This window comes from Tauraco erythrolophus, chromosome 6 (assembly GCF_009769465.1).
Source record: "Tauraco erythrolophus isolate bTauEry1 chromosome 6, bTauEry1.pri, whole genome shotgun sequence".
NCBI lineage: Eukaryota > Metazoa > Chordata > Aves > Musophagiformes > Musophagidae > Tauraco > Tauraco erythrolophus.
The window spans coordinates 35227321-35249814 of NC_141470.1; the positions used below are offsets into that span (position 1 = coordinate 35227321).

A 22494-nucleotide genomic window follows, 5' to 3' on the forward strand; every position below is an offset into this window, starting at 1 on the left:
GCAGCCTCACACTGAAAGGAGATTTAAATTATTAGGTAAACCTCAAACTTTTTGCAGCAAACAGATGGCCAGGAGTTCAGTGTGATTATGAGGAAATATAAAGATCCTTCTATTAGCAGTTGGGAAGGGTATTCAAGTTCACATACAAACACAAAATATGCTTGAAACTTGAGCAACAAGACACTTCTCAAATATCGGCAGCTCAACAGTAAAGGACCTATATTTTACACTGAATTCTCACCACTAGAAACAGTTTGAACCACATCTGGCCTAAATATGGCTAGTAAAATCCTGGTAACTGAGTTCCAAAATGTTTTCTTCTGATAAGGTTAGCTCCTCATTAAAGAAACACATGTTTCAGTGTGGTATAACATGTATTTCTCCTTTTAGAAAACTTCAAAATTGAACCAGTTCTCTAAGTTTTGGAAGTAGAGAAAAGGTTTTCTTATTCTAGGTTTAAACAACTTACAGAAACAGTAACTGAATTACCTTTGCAGCACTGGTATTAAAAATATTTCTTAAGCGCAAAGTAGAAAAACAAAGTTTGCGTTTCACAGCTTACAGTCCAGACACAAATTCACCTGGAAGTCTAATGTATCTCCACAGTTTTGGAAAAGTCAGCATACAGTGTTGTTACTCACTGTAACAACAAATCAACTATCAATTTTTTCCAAGCTTTCAGCATATTTATTACCAATTCAAAGAGAACTGCCATTTAAATAACTTTTCTTCAGAAATCTTCCATTTTGGAATTTGTGTAGTTCTCTATAAATTAGTGTTTTTCAAATATCAGAACAGCAATAACAAAGGTACACAGGAGCTGACAAGCAACCATCTATGTGCAAAGAGAATAAAACAGAAGCAAGCATAAGGCCAAATGGAAATATTTGCTTACAAAGGAAGACAAAATTAACATTTTGAATATTCTCTCTTTACCAACAGAAGCACTTCAGTCTTGAGACACTTCACTGCAGGAAGCTGAGATGATACAATTAAACACACTTCCAAACACAGCAGAAAAAGCACTGTAGATATCAAGTAATTTGCACACGTAAGTTGATTTTGGGAAGAAAAAACTTACACAACCTAAAATCAAATATATATTTTCCTAAACATTTGGCTCTCCAAAGCAAATTAGAATCTTGGGTATAACGTTTACTGAGCAGAATGCCTAAGTGAGTAGGAAGCACTGAAACAGAAAATGTGAGAACTGAGTACGAAAAGAAAGTTGACTATGACAGCTTTAATTGCTGTCCTATTATCAATACTGATAAAGTGAATTTTTAGTTTTTAAATGCAGTATGTGGTATCTAAAGGGGAAAAAATATTACCTGTGGAAGTTATGGGCTTCTTGACAAATGTTAGCTTATTTAACATCGCAAATAAAAGCATTACAGAATAGTTACATAAGGTTTGTCTTTCATTTGCCCTATAAATGACAAGTGAGAGATGGAAGTCTCTCCTAAGCTATTTCATATTCTTAGAGAGAACAACTAAAACAAAAAACCTGAAAAATATTATTATACATTTGCTATAGTAATGATAAACAATATGCTTATCATAAATAACAAAGGTTCACTTCACAGATCGAAGAACACAACCCAGACAAAAGTATGAAGGACCGCCAGTGTTGTAATTTGATTAGCCATAGGAATTTACAAAGCAAGTTTCATCTTCAGTCTCAATTTGATATTTCAAAGAACGCTTAAAGCAGTTTGTTTCTGCAACTGCCACTTTTAGAGCACTTTTCTATGGAAATGTCCCATCGGCTTCACACATTTTCTCAAGTACCAACGATTAGAAGACCAGGTTCTATAAATAACAATTTTCATAAGCTAAACAGTTAAATCTCAAGAACAAATCCTAGTCATATCGGGTTTTAGTTTCAGCTCTTCACTGAAATGGAGATATCACTTCTCTCTCAACCAGCATGAGCACTAAAGTACTTTTACTGAACACCACTTACTAACAATAAATAGTTTCTTATGAATATGGAAGAGGAGAGAAAGAAAATTCAAAGTGTATTTTGTTTTCTATTCTTTTTAAGAAAGCTAAGGAAGTCAGGAAACTAGACAGGAAACATATAGGTCTGATCACTGCTGCTTAAAAATATAAACTTAAATATGTAGACAGCATCAACACACTCTGTAACAGAAGACATTCAGATCCAAATGCTCTCAAGTACAACATGCTCTAAAACAGATAAATGGAAAGCAAACTTTTCATATAGCTTTACATATTCATCGGATTTCGAAAATAAAGGGCTTTTTGTTTGATTTAGAGTCAAACTGTCGTTCTCAGTTTCTAGCAATCGCTTTAGATCTGACTGGTTGGTTTCAACCAAACCTAGCAGAAAGAAGTAGGGTTTGATCATGGCTGTGTGCAGAGAAGGGGGAAAAGGGACACTGCTACATAGTGCTCCATGGAAGAAAAAGCTTCAGTGACTGTTCAGTCATCAGTACAGCTGCCAGGTGGTCTGCCAATAGACCAGAAGCCATCTAAACCTTGTGCGGCCTCTTGCCCTGGCATCCTTTAAAAAGCCTAGGACAGAACGGCACTTACTGCTCAGTTAGGTAGGAGAAGGGATCAAAAAAGGATATCAGGCATCATATTTCACTTTTCAAGAAACAACTTACATTTACTAACATTCATACATAAGAAAAAAAGCTTTGTGTTTTTTGTACTTTGCAAACAATAAAAAAATTCAAAAAACATTAAGTCAAGTAAAAATTTACAATCACATACCTCTTTCACTTGCTTCACTCAGTGGCTAAGATGGTGCCATTCCATTAACATGTTTAATATTTTCCCTCATCTCAAAAGATGGATCATTTCATTTATTACACATTATTTAAATTTTACACTGAGGATGGCAAGTGTCACTTTCCAATGAGCATCTATACATTGTTCCTGGACACAGTATGAGCGCTTTCTCAACAGTAACGACCCTGTCCTCATAGCACCCTCACAACTAACAGCTCTGTTATTCCCATTTTACAAGCTGAAAACAGAGGTGCAGAAAGATTACTGGAAAATGACAATCAGTTTTGAGGCAGTTAAGGTCAGCTTTTTTCCCCTCCGAATACTTCACACCATACCAAAGCTACTTGGGCTTGAAACAGCTCCCCTTGAGTTCAGTAAAAGCTATGAATGCTCGTCACTTTTGCATATGAAACTCAATATCCTGAAACCACAAATACACAATTATAAACAGCTACAAAGTTTATAACACCAACAGAAAGAACTGCATTAAACTCATTTGAACTTCAGCATAACATGGTAGTACAGGGTTTCCCCAAATGCAATCCTATTTGAACCCATTTCCTTTTTAGGAAATAGGGAAAAAACAAACATTTAAAAATACTCAGTGACAAGAAGCTATTTATGTTTAGGAATGCATTTCAACAACTAATTAGTCCAGTAAGAACACACCCCTTATTTGAAGTCTGAACTTGCTTAATTCAGCATCCAGTCACAGAACTGTGGTATACCTTTGTCCACTGAAGAGAAGGTTGCTTTTATCAAGTAGCTCTTCCTCAAGCAGGTACCTACTGACTAATGAAGAAACCCTTACCATTTCCTTAGCTAAGCCAAGCAAAGTAAGCACTTTACATCTTAATTACTAAGACTGCTCTCCCCTTCCCTCAGTCATTTTCAAGGCTATTTTCTGGAAGCTGATTTTTCACCATCCTCCCTGGACTGTTAATACAAGAAATACTGTCCCAGTAACAGCTATAGCTAAATAGACAATACACAACCTCCTTATTTCCAATTCCCTTGCTCAACTACTCAAAGTTCTTCACCAGACCTCTTAGATACAGCCAAAATGATTGACTTCAAGTTCAACTCCTATCATCTACTCCAAATATTTTTCAGTCTCAGACTGAGTTCTCCTAGTTGTTGCTCAACTCAGTATTTAGTTGCACCGACTCTGCTATGAAGTAAGTGTTACATAGTTTCATGTGTCCAATTTATTAGTGATCTAAATAACTTTGCAATCTTATTAATGTTCTTTTAGTCCCAAATTTATATTTATTATTTTCTAGGTTAAGTAAAAACATCTGAAAAAATTCCAACACAGTTATTTACAATGAGAACCTTGGGTACTCTGTAACCTCAAGTAGCAGAGGTCAATGCAACAGCAGGCTTATCTCTAGTATGCACCAACACTTGCAGATGCATAATACACTCTGATGTTGGATTTCGCATGTGACTCATACACAGCCTTGCTTAGGGATCCATGTGCGCCAGAATCCAAATCTCCAGCCAAGGTCCTCCTAGAATTCTTAACTAATAGGAGTTACTACAGTTAATTTTGTAACATAAAATTTAACAAATCTTGAAAATACTCCAGAACCAATCCACAATGCGTGTTGAAGATGACAATAAGTGAAAATACAGATGGATTTCCACTGAATAAACTGATAGACTTAATAGGTTCTTTAAAAATACACAAGCTTTCAATCCATGTATTTACATGTATCTACATGGATCTTTAAAGATTTTATTTTAAAGGTGAGATCAGAGCTGTGACCTGAGCACAAGTTCCTGCCCAAAACCCCAGAACTCCTTATCAAAGTGTTCACAGTGAGGAACGGCGACAGCACAACAGGTATCACAAATGCCTCAAAGCAAACACATTAGCTTTAACATAAAGGAAATCTTTAAACATTGAAGCTTTATTTTCTTCTTACATGGGATGAATTAGGATCACAAGCTTAGGCTACTTCATATTGTCCAACTCTAAGACTTTTGTGAATATCAACACTGTCCCTCTGACTGTAAGCAGGGTAGCAACCTGAACTGTCAGAGGCTCCAGTCCAGCTCAGCTTCACCATTATTATGAAGGTGTAGAGGGGAGCAGGGGGTATCTAAACGAGAGGACAATAGAGAAATAGAGAAGAAAAGTATCTTCCCATAAAACTTTTTTCCCTTTTTCAAAGGATTGCATAATATTTTCCCAAAATATGAGAGCATACACACTTACATACAACTCTTTCCTAGCTTTTTAAAGCATTATTCGGTGCCCTAACTAGAACACTATCTTTTGTACCTGAACTTTAAAGGTACTTAACACAGAGTTTAATCTTCTCCATCAAAATTCTTTAGAAATTACACAGCAGAAGGAAATCCATTCCTCTTAAGTCAGCCAGTTCCACACCTTTGACATGTATATTTCTGGTTCGATAGTTGCTGTGACCTCAGAAGAGGTCTGAGAAAAAAGGCCACACCAGTCTAACTCAAGTTTTTGTCACAGTTTCTCTCTTACACTGGAGTGATGCGTAGGTAACCCATACCAGGAAATACTTTCAAGAATTGAGTCTCAATGACATCTCCTGAGTTGATATGATCCTCCATTGATCATATAATGAAAGAACACACACGCATACACACTTAAGCAGGTGACATCTTCTAAATCACTTTTTGATCAGTTCCACCCAGTCCCTGAAGTGAGCATCCATGTCTTCCTTCGTATTTTATGGGCAGGTCCACAGACAAGGATTTGCTGATCTGTTACCCTCCTTTCCACACTAATTAGCATATGTTATCAGTCACAAAAAGAATTCAGGCTGCTCCAAAGCATAAGGCCTTTAGAGATTCTACAAACTTAAGTAGAAGAGACAGAGGCAGAAAGAGATCTTCACCTAGTCAGAGTGCGCACTAGTTAGAGTAAGCATTGCATTAGAAGAAAGCCATCAGGGTAAGCAATATTTAATGGCAGCAAAATAAAATATAAGAATTAAGGAAAAAATAGAAATCAAAGCACTGAAACATAGAGAATCTTGTAAACCCTTATTTGAAGTCTTATATATAAAAAAATACCAAAAATAAGCCAACCAACCACAAAACATCAAGTAGAACAGTTACTGTTCTCCCATTCCCCAACTATTTTCCAACTGGTACTTGCTTGAAGATTCCTGCTAGAAGCTTTCTCTGATTTTCATCTTCCTGTCCTTTTCATTCTTCTCAGATTTTGTAACTTGATACTATAAGGCAAAAACTTAAGAAAGGGGAAGAACTTACTGGTATTGAGAACTCCTCTGCCAAATACTTCAACACTGATGCTCCTCTAGCCAAAAAGTTACTTCTCTCTGCCAGGTTGCCTTGGAGTTTTGTGTCAAACTCCTTTCTGACAACTGAAGCAACAGAGTCAATTATTATGAGTTTAACTTTCTTTGAAATAATTTCTTCTTCCAAAGACATAATCCTAAAAGAGAGAAGAAAAAAAAAACAGTCGTTGATAACATTATTTACACAATAGATCCATTTTATAACCTTGAAATTGTTTAAATAAGAGGTTTACTTTAAAAAGCTGACAGTCAGCCCCTCTTTTTCCCTCTCACACACCACCTCCACTAACATCTGCATGTATTGAAGAGATTTGGAAAAGAATCTGAGGCTCCAATGGGCCACATAATCCAAGGAAGTACCTCTCCAAAAGAGAGGTTTGGAAGAACCTCCAATTAGCAACACTGCTGTACAATCCCTGAATGGCAGACAGCAAGTTAAGTGAATATCGAAACTGTGCCTTTTTGTTCACAGTAGCAGTCTCCCATTGTCAACACCAGAATCCTTGGTGTCTATATATGCAGAAGGTCAAATTCGTTTTCATATACCTCCAAAAACAGTATGCCAAATCTAATCCATTGATAATACGCTACTAGCTGTTCTCTGATAAAGCTGCACTAGAAGAAACCATTCTTAGAAAAATTTTCCCACTAACATAAAACACACAAGATGATACTAAAATATAACTTCATTTGTTTCATTGCAAAACGTGTTTCACAAATTAACATAAGGTAACAACATGACAATACAACACTGTCAACAAGAGCATTCAGGCTGATGACTGTTAAACAATTCCTCCCTCCCACTGCTGGAGGGGTCCCAGTCTTCCTGAATGTAAACCATGTTTTGGATGAGCAAACTTCTATTTCATGGAAAATGTAACTCTTACCCTGTGGTTTCTCCACAGTCCAAGACAAGATAAGACCTGTCCCATGAACTCTCCCCTTTAAAGGTTTACAGGGATCAGATCATACAGAAATTGTCTATCAGAAATCAGAAAACATCAACTGGATTAGTTACATGCTATGAAATAAGAGCAATGTCAGTCTTTCTGTAGCAATTTTACTTTGCCGAAGATCATGGTGTTATCAACATGAAAAGGCCTCCAATAAATTGATTACTCTTCATAAAACTGTGATATAAAACAAATAATGTTATAGACAATCCAGTCAAAATGGTCTTGGTTTTTAACTCTGGAAAATACCTTTTCAGTACACTGCCACAGGTCAGCTCTCGATACAGGTGAATGCTACGGGTCATGCAGAACAGCTTTTCATCTGAGTCGAAATAAGCAGGGAATCTGTTTCCTGCTATCTCGATCAACCTATCAAAAAAACAGAAAGCATAAGCAAACTTCCGAATGATAAGCAGATACCAAGTAATACTGGAAATCTTTTTCAAAGGAGAAGCATACTTTGGTAGTCAGACTGAAATATCAGAAGTCAGAACAGTTAGGTTCTCTTCCCAGTGACGCTAGAGTCACTGGTACACTAAGGAAAGACATAATGTATCAGTACGCAAAGAAATGGTGTATCTCCTGTAAAAGGAAACTGCCAAGTTTATAGTTGCTGAATGCAAAGTTCCTTGGTTCAATGGTACACTAGGGAAAGACATAATGTGTCTGTACACAAAGAAACAGCATATCTCCAGTAGAAGGAAACTGCAAAGTTTATAGTTACTGAATGCCAAGTTGAGTTTTGCACAAGAGGTTCCACTCCACGGCCAAGCATTCTCCTATTATTATATCTAAATATTATTTTCATTTAAACAAATGTACGCTGACTGAAACCATCCTTCCTCCGATCCTATCTTGCAGTGAAATCATAAAGTGGATCTTGTGTCACCACAGAAATTTAACAAGCTAATAACAAACAAGATCCATTAAAAGATTCAGCCAACATGGAAGCAGGATTACAAAGAACAGAGCCCAGTTCGATTGCAAGCACTTATACAAGCAGTACATGTATAGAAAGTATGCCTGCCAAAGTGAAAAATCTTTTCACAGATAATCACTCCTTAAAACAGAGAACAGTGTCATTTGGATGGGAGACTTTTTCACTGAAGCTATTTCCATTGTGCCAGTTACCTGGCACAAAGGTCTTATAAAATCTTAAGGAAAACATACCTTTTAGAACATAGCAAAAATAAAAATAAAAATCAGCATTGTGTCACAAAGTGACTGAAGCTCCAGCTGCCAAGCAGCTACAACTGAACATTCATTCAGACAGCACAGGTACAACTGGCATGACCTGATATAATGAAATGACTAAACAGTAAGTAGCTGCTTCACCAAAGAACTGAATGTGGGATCCCCTGATTAAATGTTCTCCATTACCTTATTAGCAATTCATGACTCTTCAGAACCTTGAATTACAATTGTTAAGCATGCCACTGTTTATTATCACAGTAGACTAAGGAAGTGTATCAGATAACTGGTGATAACACCAAAAGAAGTTGGAGGAAGCTGGATATTTATTATTTGTTGTCAAAATACTTGTATATTCAGAAAATACGCTTTGGAAAAAATCTCACACAGATGTAAAGCTGAACAACTTACTGATAAGAGGCTAACATTGTCAGTTAAATGAGATTTTATACATCAAATCATTGAGGATACTAAACAGTGTATGTTTTAGAAATGCTGACTGTCTGCAAACTCTTCAAAAGTCAGCAGAAAGAAGTTTCACTCCTTTGAACACCTGACAATTTTAAATAAATTATCCAAGAATTTAACTTCGAAAATCACTTACAATCTGAGCACTGTAGATTTTTTTCAACAATGAAGGTTTTATTTTTCAATAACAGAAAATACTTAATTGTTTGTATTTTAAGCAGACATATCCCACTGCCTATAGCTTGAGAAGAGTGGCACCTAGTGGATGATTGCCGTTTGCACAGATTACTGATTATCTTGATGCTTTTTATTTAGGCCCCTTTCACTAAAACCCAAAATGTTAAAGCTATTTTAGAAAACTTCTTTTAAATCAGTTTTCTTTGGTTGAAAAATAGAAACACTAAGCTTGAATGTTAACATACCTATCTTGAGCAAGTAATTTCATCACAGTAGTCTGAACCTCATTCATTAGATACATTACTTTAGATACCTAAACCTGTCCTCCAGAACTTCCAGGGAGCGAATTTTGTCTTTCCATTTGCACAATTAATCATGCAGACCATTTTAGGCAACACTGATCTGTTATTCAACAGTCTGCATGAAATGAGATTTCAGTACGCTTCCTAATGAACATGTATATTGCAAAGAATATCATTACACAGACTGACTTAAAATGACAGGCCAAAAATCTTGCTGAGATCACAATACTATTCACAGAGCACCATGCAGGTTCGAAGTTCTTTAAGAGCTAAATCCCCTCTGCCATGATGAGACCAAAATCTGCACAAAACATGTTCTCTGCAATCAGAGCAGAAGCCCATGGGGTGGAAAATCCATTTGTTCTCAAGCTTTGGTTCACAGAAATTTGTATTTAGTGTTTTTCATGAGCAATAAGTATGGCTAGAGAGAAAACCAAACCAGACAAATTATTTTCAGACTTTCTAAATAAGCCTGGTATGTTTTCAGTTAATAGCTGGGTAGAGATGAATTGAATTGCTACAAAACTGATGACAGCAATTTTGATTTCCAGACTTAGAATCATAGAATGAGGTCCCTTCCAACCCTAACCAAAGATCACCTAGTTCCAATCCCCCCTGCCATGGGCAAGGAAACCCTCCACTACACCAGGTTGCCCAAAGCCTCATCCAACCTGACCTTGAACACTTCTAGGGATGGGGCAGCCACAACTTCTCTGGGCAACCTGGTCCAGTACCTCACCACCCTCAATGTAAAGAGTTTTTTTCTTATATCTAACCTAAATCTGCCCTCTTTCAGTTTAAAGCCATTGCCCCTTGTCCTATCACTACATGCCCTTGTAAAAAGTCCCTCTCCAGCTTTCCTGTAGGCCCCCTTTAAGTACTGGAAGGCTACAATAAGATAACCGCGGAGCCTTCTCTTCTCCAGGCTGAACAGCCCCAACTCTCTCAGCCTGTCTTCATAGCAGAGGTGCTCCAGCCCTCGGATCATCTTCGTGGCCCTCCTCTGACCTTGCTCCAGCAGCTCCATGTCCTTCTTGTGTTGAGGACTCCAGAGCTGAAGGCAGGACTCCAGGTGGGGTCTCATAAGAGCAGAGTGGAGGGGCAGAATCACTTCCCTCGACCTGCTGGCCACACTTCTTTTGATGCAGCCCAGGATACGGTTGGCTTTCTGGGCTGCCAGTGCACATTGCTGGCTCGTGTTGAGCTTCTCGTCCACCAGCACTCCCAAGTCCTTTTTCTCAGGGCTGCTCTCAATCTGTTCTCCGCCCAGCCTGTACTTCTGCTGGGGATTGCCCCGACCCATGTGCAGGACCTTGCACTTGGCCTTGTTGAACTTCATGAGGTTCTCACAGGCCCACCTCTCCAGCCTGTCAAGGTCCCTCTGGATGGCATCCCTTCCCTCCAGCGTGTCCATAACACCACACAGCTTGGTGTCATCTGCAAACTTGCTGAGGGTGCACTCGAGCCCACTGTCCATGTCACCAACAAAGATGTTAAATAGCAGTGGTCCAAGTACTGACCCCTGAGGAACACCACTCGTCACAGGCCTCCATGTGGACATTGAACCATTGACCACAACTCTTTGAGTGCAATCATCCAGCCAATTCCTTATCCACCGAGTGGTCCATCCATCAAAACCACATCTTTCCAGTTTAGAGATAAGGATGTTGTGTGGGACAGTATCAAATGCTTTGGATAAGTCCAGGTAGATGATGTCAGTTGCTCTTCCCCTATCCATCAATGCTGTAACTTCATCATAGAAGGCCACCAAATTAGTCAGGCAGGCTTTGCCCTTAGCGAAGCCATGTTGGCTGTCACCGATCACCTCCTTATTTTCTACGTGCCTTAGCATAGTCACCAGGGGGATTTGCTCCATGATCTTGCCAGGCACAGAAGTGAGACTGACTGGCCTGTAGTTCCCCGAGTCTTCTTTTTTCCCCTTTTTAAAGATGGGAGCTATGTTTCCCCTTTTCCAGTCAGTGGGAACTTCACCAGATTGCCATGACTTCTGAAATATGATGGATAGTGGCTTAGCAACTTCGTCTGCCAGTTCCCTCAGGACCCGCGGATGCACCTCATCAGGTCCCATGGACTTGTCCATCTTCAGGTTCTTTAGATGGTCTCAGACCTGATCTTCTCCTACAGTGGGCAGTTCTACAATCTCCCAGTCCCTGCCTTTGCCTTCTGTGACTTGGGCTGTGCCGCTGGAGCTTTTGCCAGTGAAGACTGAGGCAAAGAAGTCATTGAGAACCTCAGCCTTCTCCATATCCCGGGCAGCCAGATCCCCCGTTTCCTTCTGGAGAGGGCCTATATTTTCCCTAGATCTCTATTTTTACTTTTTTTTTTCCCTCTTACTACAGACATTCCATCACCTGTCCTAGTGTCCATGTTCTGACAAAGCTGAATGTTGGACACCATCTGCACTGCTACAGCTTTCTCTTACATGAAAGAAAAATATATAAATTACAGAAACCAGTGACATGTCTTAGAAGACCAGTCTCAATTCTGATCACTCTTCTCAGCATTGCTATTAGACTGAACCCAATTATCATATTAGAGAATAAGTAATAAAACAAAGAATGTTTGTGGAAGCAAAAAGCTCCCTACCCTGAAGTGAGACCTGCCAAGTAGAATCACAGAATGTTCGGGATTGGAAGGGACCTCAAAGGATCATCTAGTCCAATCCCCCTGCCTGAGCAGGACCACCTAGATCAGATCACACAAGTGAATGACAAGTGAAGTGCCTTTCAGCAAAAGAAAATTAGCCAGCTTCATGCAGTATCTTTCTAGAAGCAGCACAGCATTACAGCTAGTGTGACAGCTACAACTTAGCAACTCTCAGTTCTAAAAAGCAGCAGGGCTACACACATTCTTCTCAGGCTTTCTGTAGAAACTTTTGAGTTTTAAATAAAAATAGTACCAGCTAAATGTCTCCATTAACTCCTTTAAAATAAGTTGCTATTAAACCAATACTTGTCCTCTTATCTAAAGTGTTTAGAACAACAACAAAAAATCATTTCTACTTGCCAGTTAATAATACAGAATTACAGAATCGTAACAAAATTCAAGTTAGAAAGAGAACCCAGGAGATCTCCAAACCAACATCCTGTTCAAAGTAGTGCCAGCTGTGAAGTCAGAACAAGTTACTTGTGGCTTTATCTAGCCATATTTTGGAAGCCTTCACAGATGGAGGCAGCACAACCTCTCTGGGTAACCTTTTTCAATTCCTGATTGTCCTTATGGTGAAAAAGCTTCTCCATATATCAGCACATAAAATGGATTTCAATGTATGCCTGCTGTCTCCCTGCCACGCACCACTGTGCCGTCTTCTTGATGGCCTCCTCATTGGTAGGGGAAGGCTGCTGGTTAGATCCCCTCCAAGCCTTCTCTCATTTAGACTGAGCAAGCACTCAGTCTCTCCACAAAGGGCAAGTGCTCCAGCCCTTGACCATCTTGGCAGTCCCCTGCTGAACTCCCTGCAGTTTCTCGTGTCTTTCTCATACCGTCAGCCCAAAACTGGACACAGGATCTAGATGTCGTCTAACAGGTACCAAGCAGAACAGCATAAGCACTTCCCTCACTCTGCTAGTGCCGCTCCTTAGAGGTTGCAACACACAAAGCATAAGGTATAGCTTGTCTGCTGAAATTGCGTTTAGCTATCATTTCCAACTGAGAAATACTAAATACAATTTAATACAGAAATATTCTCATCCTTAGTAATAATGGTATTTTTACCATGTTTCTTGACAGAAACAGAGCTAGAAACCCCACTTTCTCATCCATGATAACTTCAAATGATTAAACAATACATTTGCTTTGATATTCCAGATTCAGGCCATGGTATAAACACCAAGTCATCTGAAATAAATACCTTATTTCAACGAACCTTTTTCTGCCCATTTTTCTACATAAACAAGGATGACACTACTGTACTTGTCCTCCTACAGACCCTCAATAACTCACTAATTCCAAACAGCAGCAGCAAAGTAATAGACATCTCAAAAACATCAAATCCTCATAGAATTATAGAATGGTTAGGCTTGGAAGGGACCTCAAAGATCACCTAGTTCCAACCCCCCTGCCATGGGCAGAAAAACCCTCATGGTTTAGAGAAGTTGGTAGCTAAGTAAAACAAATTAGAGGTACCTTTTATGAAACATTGCAAAATTATTTCAACAGCTAATCAACCAGTTAACATGGAAAGAGCAGAAACCAGTACGTGCATACATCTAACTCTCAAGCAGATACAGTATATAGTGTTTCTTGTCCATTCAGTGGTTACAACATACCGTAAGTGCAGAGCTGAGCAGTTTTGGTCACATGGTCAAAGCGGGAATTATTAGAAGCAGAGACATAGAGGTAAGGGAAAATAGTACTTCATTTCCACTACGGATATAGGAGAGATGCCAGGTTACTGCAGAAGGAAATTAGAAGGGCAGAAGGCATCACTCAGCAGAAATAGGACAGAAATCTTAACGAAAACTGGCTGTCAGTCCTACTGTTCACAGAAAAACCTCTATTTCCTTCATACTCAAAATGCTGGGCCTTTACATCCTCAAAACCTTCCTGCTAACTCCGCAAACTAAACTGCAAAGAAAGATTTCAGGTATAGGACTGTAAGACCACTTATAAATTAGAGAGTGGGCCATCCATCTCGTCATACCACAGTTGGAATCTGCAGCATCACACAAATTAGAAAAGTAAGCAAAGCAAGCCATTCCATTAAATTGATTTTATCATTTATGGAGGAACTGCATATATCAGATGAATTATTAATAACTACCATAGGTATTTACTTTATACTTCCTTAATTATTGCTCACAAAAATAATTGAAGGCTCCAAGATAAAAGGTACTAAAGAAGTTGCAAGTGTGTATTTTAGAATTTTGCATCTTACCTTTCAGCACTGAACGCAGACTCTGTGTCAATGTATATAACAGCCCCATCTAAACCTCCCATGCTTACAGGCAGCGTAGCCAGAACACTCGCCATAATACAAAATTGAGTTTTGCCACACCCTGGTGGGCTAGTTATCTGGAATAAAAAAACATTAGTAACATAAGAGATGTCACATTCATTTCATCTTAATTCTATTTTTAACTAAGACCCATTATCCAGAACTCTTCAAGTTCTGCTCTGCCAGTTACCAAAGGAGGAGACAGTCACAAATAGTATGCCCACCAAGAGCAACTTGCAGTTACTCTTTCATCTGTGCCTTGCAGTCACAGATTCATAGAATAGTTAGAGTTGGAAGGGACCTCAAAGATCATCTAGTTCCAAGCCCCCTGCCATGGGCAGGGGAAACCCTCCACTACACCAGGTTGCCCAAAGCCTCTTCCAACCTGACCTTAAACACTTCCAGGGATGGGGCAGCCACAACTTTTCTGGGCAACCTCTTCCAGTGCTTCACCATCCTCAGAGCGAAAAATTTCTTCCTTATATCTAACCTAAATCTTCCTTATATCTAACCTAAATCTGCCCTCTTTCAGTTTAAAGCCATTGCCCCTTGTCCTATCACTACATGCCCTTGTAAAAAGTCCCTCTCCAGCTTTCCTGTAGGCCCCCTTTAAATACTGGAAGGCTTCAATAAGATCATCCCCAAGCCTTCTCTTCTCCAGGATGAAAAGCCCCAATTCTCTCAGCCTGTCTTCACAGGAGACATGCTCCAGCCCACAGATCATCGTCGTGGCCCTTCTCTGGTCTCGCTCCAGCAGCTCCATGTCCTTCTTGTGTTGGGGACTCCAGAGCTGAATGCAGGACTCCAGGTGGGGTCTCATAAGAGCAGAGTAGAGGGACAGAATCACTTCCCTCGACCTGCTGGCCACACTTCTTTTGATGCAGCCCAGGATACGGTTGGCTTTCTGGGCTGCAAGCACACATTGCTGGCTCATGTTGAGCTTCTCATCCACCAGCTCTCCCAAGTCCTTTTTCTCAGGGCTGCTCTCAACTGTTCTCTGCCCAGCCTGTACTTCTGCTGGGGATTGCCCTGACCCACGTGCAGGACCTTGCACTTGGCCTTGTTGAACTTCATGAGGTTCTCACAGGCCCACCTCTCCAGCCTGTCAAGGTCCCTCTGAATCGCATCCCTTCCCTCCAGCGTGTCCACAACACCACACAACTTGGTGTCATCTGCAGACTTGCTGAGGGTGCACTTGATCCCACTGTCCATGTCACCAACAAAGATGTTAAATAGCACTGGCCCCAGTACTGACAAACTCATCCACTGAAGAATAAACAGTTCTTCAGACATAGCATTATGCTTGTACTTTATTTCTTTGACATCCTTCATTACCTCTTGTATTTGAGGTCCCCTACTCTCCCCGTCCTCTTACAAGATCTTCCCTAGAGCCACACCTAGTTCTCTTCCATCTCCTTTCCCGTGCTACCTTCTATAATAAAGCAGAATTAGAAGATTAACCATTGACATTCACATGACATCAATAGCCTTTAGAGCTGAAAATAAAGTCCAGAGCTAATGAGTTCACAGACATAAATAACTGCTCAGGAATCATCACTACCCTGGTTACAACCAGGTCTCCCTTGGAAATCGCAAGGATAATTGCTTATATCCCATAAAGACTGAATGGTCAATATGAACCACATATATACAGAAGACAAATTTTTTTCTGCCCCAGAGACTATGCTCTGCTATGCAGCATGTGTTTTGTCGTTGGTGTTAACTCCCTATTACCATATTTCAACATGAAATTGAATGATCATTTAATGATCCAGACCAGCTTGCCAATTTTAAGCTTTCACCTGCGCTTACTGAAACCATACTGTGGTTACGTAATATTCAAAAAGAACATGCTCAATTTGTGTGAAATTGTTCCAGTATTTTGATCCAAGAGAAAAACCACAAGGATCAAAAGAATACATTGCTTGATGAGATCCCCAGTTTCCGAGAGCAAGATTTTTCTACTAGAGCTCGCAGTAAGCTGTTCTTTATCCACTGCAGATCTTGCAGAGATTATAAATGAACGCTGGGCTCTGTGTTCAGATAATAATATGTTCATTATTACTGTAGTGGGTCTTTAAACACAATTCACATTGTCACTGCTTCTGGGAAGGGAGATGATGACATCTTAAACGCTAAGAGGGCTGAAAAACAGCACATGCAAAGTCAAAGCGACTTTAGGTACTAAAAACAGAGTGATGGGTTTATCCTGATGCTAGTAGGGATGAAATAATAATGCAAGATAAAAGTAAGCCTATCTAGGGAAGTTAAACTGCAAAACAAAGCATACTTCCTCAAAACATCTAGTACTGCCAATAGAAAGGCTTAAATAAAGAGATGTTTTAAATTAAAAAAGAAGTCTTATGACAGACAGTCAAAATCAAACTGATTTTTGAGCCTAAAGGCACAATAGTTTGTTTTAAAGTACAAACACCCTTTCACCACAAGATACTACAGTATTGTTACGGTTTTGTTTCAAGCAACAGCAGCAGTATGACTTCAAGCACTGAAAATTTACAAGGAAACACTGAGAGACTGCATTAGCTACAGTTACACATTAGCTACTGTTAACAGTTGGTTAAAATCCCTTTAATTACTTTTTTCTTTAAACAAGGCCTGAAAAATCAAGCCATATCAGTCAATCTACTTGAAGTTTTAATGCAAGAGAAGCATTAGATGATTTTTGTTTAGAAGCACACACTGCATTTAATGAATTACAGATCATTGCATCACATTTATGCAATTATTTGTCCTCCATCCAGTGTACTTAAATTACAAAATATCACACCAACAATAGCTGCTGCATTTTAATATGAACTCAAAGCACATAAAAATTGCAGAGGCAATATACATTCCTTAGACTGTGATAGCCAAGGGATCTCACCAGCTGTTTCTACTTAAAAAGAAGACTTGAAATGAGTAAGGGGAGGGCATCACTCCAGTTGTCAAATTAAAATGTTTGGACAACTGTGAGGAGACCTCAAAAACACTTGTAGTTTGAGCTTTGCCTAGGAGGTGCACTGGAACCAACATTTATTTCAGTGGCTGATGCAGGAGCTAATTCAGCAGAGATACTGTAAAAATGTCTGAGGATATGAACATCATAGAGAAAGGCAGGGAATCTTGCAGTATGAACTAGTACAAGGAAGCAAGCCAGTGGAGCAAGAGAGAACTTACTATTCCCAAAGACAACGATACTTCACCTTTCATCAGCATTCCTTTAAAGGGCATTAAAATGGGATTTTAAATAACCCACAGTGAACAATTTTAAAGAACTACCACGTTTTATTGTAGTTACCACTGGTTCAGCAAGTGTTTGCAACAATACAATCCTAGTTTAAAAAAAAAAAACTAAAATTCCTCTAATATAATTTAAATCAAATGTCTGCAAAAAGTTTGCTTGGTTTGCTTTACTCTAAATTTGCTCTGAAGAAAAATCAAGTCCACCCAGATGAAAATGTGAAGACTACAACAGTTTTTAATTTATCCCTGCCTAATAAAATATACTTTTTTTTCAATAAGCTATATATTATTTTCTCTGGCACATCTGTAGGGTTTGGATGAAGTCACAAGGAGCTAATTCTTCTTCAGCTACCAGGGGATTAAACTCTTCAATATTCACAAAGTCATTACTTTATTTTTTTCGTCAGAGGCGGTGGCCAAAAGCTCTGACATCTGACCACAAAATTTCAGCTATGATTTGATTTCCAACTTAAAACCTAATAGTGGTTTGGGAAAAAATGGTTGGAGACAGTATAATGAAAATCAAATCCCTCTGGCACTCAAAAAGCTTTGGCTGTAGAAGATACCACCACAAGTCTTAACCCTGTGGCTCATGTACTCAAATTCCAAGTTTCCAACCACCCTCACTGCTGGGTAAAGTAACAGGAAGACAACGATTTAGCTACACAAGTCAAGAATTAAATGCTGCACACGACATACTTTTGAAAATAAATTCTCTCAGACTTAGAATATCTGCCTAATAACAAAAAAACCAAAGGGCAATCTGCTGGTCAGATATGTTGCAAATGAGCAAATTAAAATCATTAAGTTCCAAATGACTTGAATCCAAAAAGAACATGACCTAAAAGTGTTTGCAAGCTGCCGTACAGCATTAAAGCAGCAGCAGACACTTGATAGCTTTCTACTAAAATTTCATCTAACAATCATGCTAAAGAACACTTGCTGTGCTGCCAACCTCTGAAAGTACTTCAGATTTCACGACACTTGCAAAAATGCTTTTAAAAATCTCCAGAACCAGGCTTTAAATGAGAAACTCAGCTTCTGCATAGTTAATCATTCTGTCCCTCTGCGTTTGCAGAGAAACCCCTAATACACACCCTAATTGCTTTCCATGTTAAGTATCTAAAAGGCAAAGTAGTAATTTTTTTGACAACTCAAATCTCTTACGTTAGTCATCTAATTCCTGTTGTCTACCGAGTTCTCTCTAATATTTCTGATTAAATAGTTATGAGTTATTGTCAATCTGGCACGAGAGTGCAACCAAGATCAAGCTACTTGTGGGACCATGTAGTGCCTGCGGTTCTGGTCTCATCCACTAGATGTCTTGTACAGACGTCAACATCTCAGTCACTTAGTGAGATCACCTATTGAAAAATAACTGAATTAAGCAGATCTCTATTTTTAACCAAAACATATTAGAATACAAAAACTTTAACATTCAAAAGTTTTTTTCAAAACTTGAAATGCAACAGCTCTCCTCATGCAGTGCTCTTCATTTAAAATCAGATAAAAGTTTAGCCTCTCTGAATATATTAATTTCTCCCAACCGCCTTTAAATACATTGATATATACAGAGTATGACCATTCTTAAAACAGATCTTAGCAACATTTTCCCAGATTTTCTCATATCTAAAGAGAGAAATATTTTAAGAAAACATAGAAAAAAACAAAAAATTAAAAATTGGGTATTGTGATAATCAACCAAGCTGAGAAGTATTACCAAATACACAGCTCTGGAAAATTAAGCATTTGCATCTACTTCATGAAGAGCATTATTTTACACTAGCTCTAGGCCAAGACCATGGCAATAAGCAACCTTAAAGTTTACCAGTGCTCCAGAGCCATTCTACCTGGTCTTCAGGCAAGAACATGTCAGACAGACTGTACTGATAGCTGAGTGATAGCTACACTTAGGATTAAGAAAAAGAAATACTCACAACGTTGTTAACAGCAGCCTTGTAAATTAACTGCAGGGCTCTTCCAACCCAAAAGGATCACATCCATTTATTTTTTTTAATTACAAAAAAAATATTCCAGGATCCTTTAATGCAAACTTTTACAATCTGGCCATCTTTTACTCAAAACAGCAAAGCCACAGGAAAGAGGGTAAAATAGACTGGGTTACCTAGGTTGACATCCCTGTCTTAGGCTCCACTCAGTCACAGGCTCAAGGACAAGTTGGCATATCAGAGAAAGGACACACGTCTATTCAATTTCTTTCTTCTACCTGTGCAGCTGCGGCTTTACATTTCAACTAAAGAAGCACAAGTCACAAGTTCAAGCAGCACAAGCATGTGAACAGCCATTCTCTGCCCTCACCAAGGAAAAGTCAGTGGACAGATGGAAATCCTGGAAAGCCAGATGCTAGCCACAAGCGAGCATCATTTCTTTTTCAAACACAGGTGGTGCTTTTTTGTCAGTTCACTGCATGAAAAATATTCCAAAAGAAAAGGATTCAAACTACACCTAGTGTGGCCACTCCCTTGCTGATAAAAACATTTTCTGAAACCAAAACTCATCTCCTGCTGAAGGAACTATCCTCAACAGCAACATAGTTACTACTGCAGGACCTTGCATATCCCACTACTACTTGTAAGAATAGATCTTTCCTCGTCAATGAAAGAATTTAGCAAGTCTTTTCTCCCAGAATTTAAAGATTTGCAGCATTCACCTTAAGTTCTTACGATTTGATTTTCTTAAATTGGTAACAAAGCGAGGCATAAATATGAAGAAAATATTAATTCTGACAGATCACTGTAAGTTCATGGATGTGTCCTTAAATGGTTTTATGAAGACCTGGATGGTGCATACTCCTGTACATCATATAAAAAAAGAAATACTCAAACTTTAAAACACAATATTTACTCACTACATAAGAGTTTACTAGAGCAGAAACTGTTATAGTCTAAACTCAACGTTGTTTAGAGACTAATATGTTTTAAGTCACTATTGAATTTCATAAGTGACTGTTAGTCAGTCTCACCTCTGCACCTGGCAAGATCATGGAGCAGACCCTCCCGACGACTATGCTAAGGCACATGGAAAATAAGGAGGTGATTGGTGACAGCCAACAAGGCTTCACTAAGGGCAAAGCCTGCCTGACTAATTTGGTGGCCTTCTATGATGAGGTTACAGCATTGATGGATAGAGGAACAGCAACTGACATTGTCTACCTGGACTTATCCAAAGCATTTGATACTGTCCCACACAACATCCTTGTCTCTAAACTGGAAAGACATGGTTTTGATGGATGGACCATTTGGTGGATAAGGAATTGGCTGGATGGTCACTCTCAAAGAGTTCTGGTCAACAGTTCAATGTCCACGTGGAGGTCAGTGACAAGTGGTGTTCCTCAGGGGTCAGTACTTGGACCACTGCTATTTAACTTCTTTGTTGGAAACATGGACAGTGGGATCAAATGCACCCTCAGCAAGTCTGCAGATGACACCAAGTTGTGTGGTGTTATGGACAAGCTGGAGGGAAGGGATGCGATTCAGAGGGACCTTGACAGGCTGGAGAGGTGGGCCTGTGAGAACCTCATGAAGTTCAACAAGGCCAAGTGCAAGGTCCTGCACGTGGGTTGGGGCAATCCCAAGCATAAGTACAGGCTGGGCAGAGAATGGATTGAGAGTAGCCCTGAGAAAAAGGACTTGGGAGAGCTGGTGGACGAAAAGCTCAACACGAGCCAGCAATGTGCACTGGCAGCCCAGAAAGCCAACCGTATCCTGGGCTGCATCAAAAGAAGCGTGGCCAGCAGGTCGAGGGAAGTGATTCTGCCCCTCTGCTCTCATGAGACCCCACCTAGAATACTGCATTCAGATCTGGAGTCCTCAACACAAGAAGGACATGGAGCTGCTGGAGCAAGATCAGAGAAGGGCCACAAAGATGATCCGAGGGCTGGAACACCTCTGCTATGAAGACAGGCTGAGAGAGTTGGGGCTGTTCATCCTGGAGAAGAGAAGGCTTGGGGATGATCTTATTGAAGCCTTCCAGTATTTAAAGGGGGCCTACAGGAAAGCTGGAGAGGGACTTTTTACAAGGGTGTGTAGTGATAGGACAAGGGGCAATGGCATTAAACTGAAAGAGGACAGATTTAGATTAGACATAAGGAAATTTTTTACTCTGAGGGTGATGAGACACTGGAACAGGTTGCCCAGAGAAGTTGTAGATGCCCCATCCCTGGAGGTGTTCAAGGCCAGGTTGGAAGAGGCTTTGAGCAACCTGGTGCAGTGGAGGGTATCTCTGCCCATGGCAGGGGGATTGGAACTAGATGATCTTTGAGGTCCCTTCCAACCCTAATCATTCTATGATTCTATGATCTGAGATCAAAACCAATGTAGCTTGATTATAGGGTGTGGAGAAAAAAAATGTACTTTCCTCATAGTAAGGAAGAACTTCTTACTTCTACTCTGTGGCAATTTGCCACAGCAGTCACAGAATAGCACTTGGTAAGGACTATTAAAGTGTTGAAGAAAATAATAGTTTAAACTTGTCTAAATTCAGAGCATGAGCCACATAATATATATTTTTCTACTCAGTTCAAGTGCACAGCTGAATTCAGAACTTTAAGGCAAGCATGCCCACAGTACATAAAACCCATGTTCATCGGGCTCTAGATTCTGTCTCTACCAAGGACCTAAAACAGATGGCTAGGGAAAGAACAGGGCACACATATATTGATACTCCCCCCAATATGTATGTATCTCTGTCTCCATTTGTAGCTCAGCAAATTCCTAAGTCACAGATTGCATCTTTGTATTTTTATAACACTCAATGACCCCTATTGACCGTATACACAAATCCTGTCTTTCCAGATTACAAAAATTATGCAAGTTATCATCACTTTCTGCAAGTCCACAGAGAAATCCAGGTACTAGAAGGCAAAGTACTCCCTTGTTCTTTTAAGAAAACTCTAAGCAAAAGAGTAGCATTGCATCCAAAGTCCAGAGAGTAGCCGGTACAGACAGACTGCAACACTACAAACTGTGTATCTATGTATGCACATATAATACAGGCCTTAGTTACAGTCTTTTTAAAAAGAATGCATTGCATATTTATTGCATAGATTAGTTATATTTACATATAAAAGTTCTGTAAAGTTGTTGTCATGTCTATGGTTCACGCTTTTGTCC

The 22494-nt window shown here is 39.4% G+C and overlaps 1 protein-coding gene across 1 annotated transcript in view; it reads right to left on the bottom strand.

Moving 5' to 3' along the window:
• The window catches only part of RAD51B (RAD51 paralog B), a 423330-nt gene that overhangs the window by 393283 nt on the left and 7553 nt on the right, over nucleotides 1-22494 (bottom strand). The window contains exons 5-7 of the mRNA XM_086613448.1: nucleotides 14060-14196; nucleotides 7274-7393; nucleotides 6025-6208 (exon numbers count right to left, since the gene is read on the bottom strand). Coding sequence (XP_086469574.1) covers nucleotides 6025-6208; nucleotides 7274-7393; nucleotides 14060-14196 — 441 coding nt within the window. The remainder of the gene's footprint in view (nucleotides 1-6024; nucleotides 6209-7273; nucleotides 7394-14059; nucleotides 14197-22494) is intronic.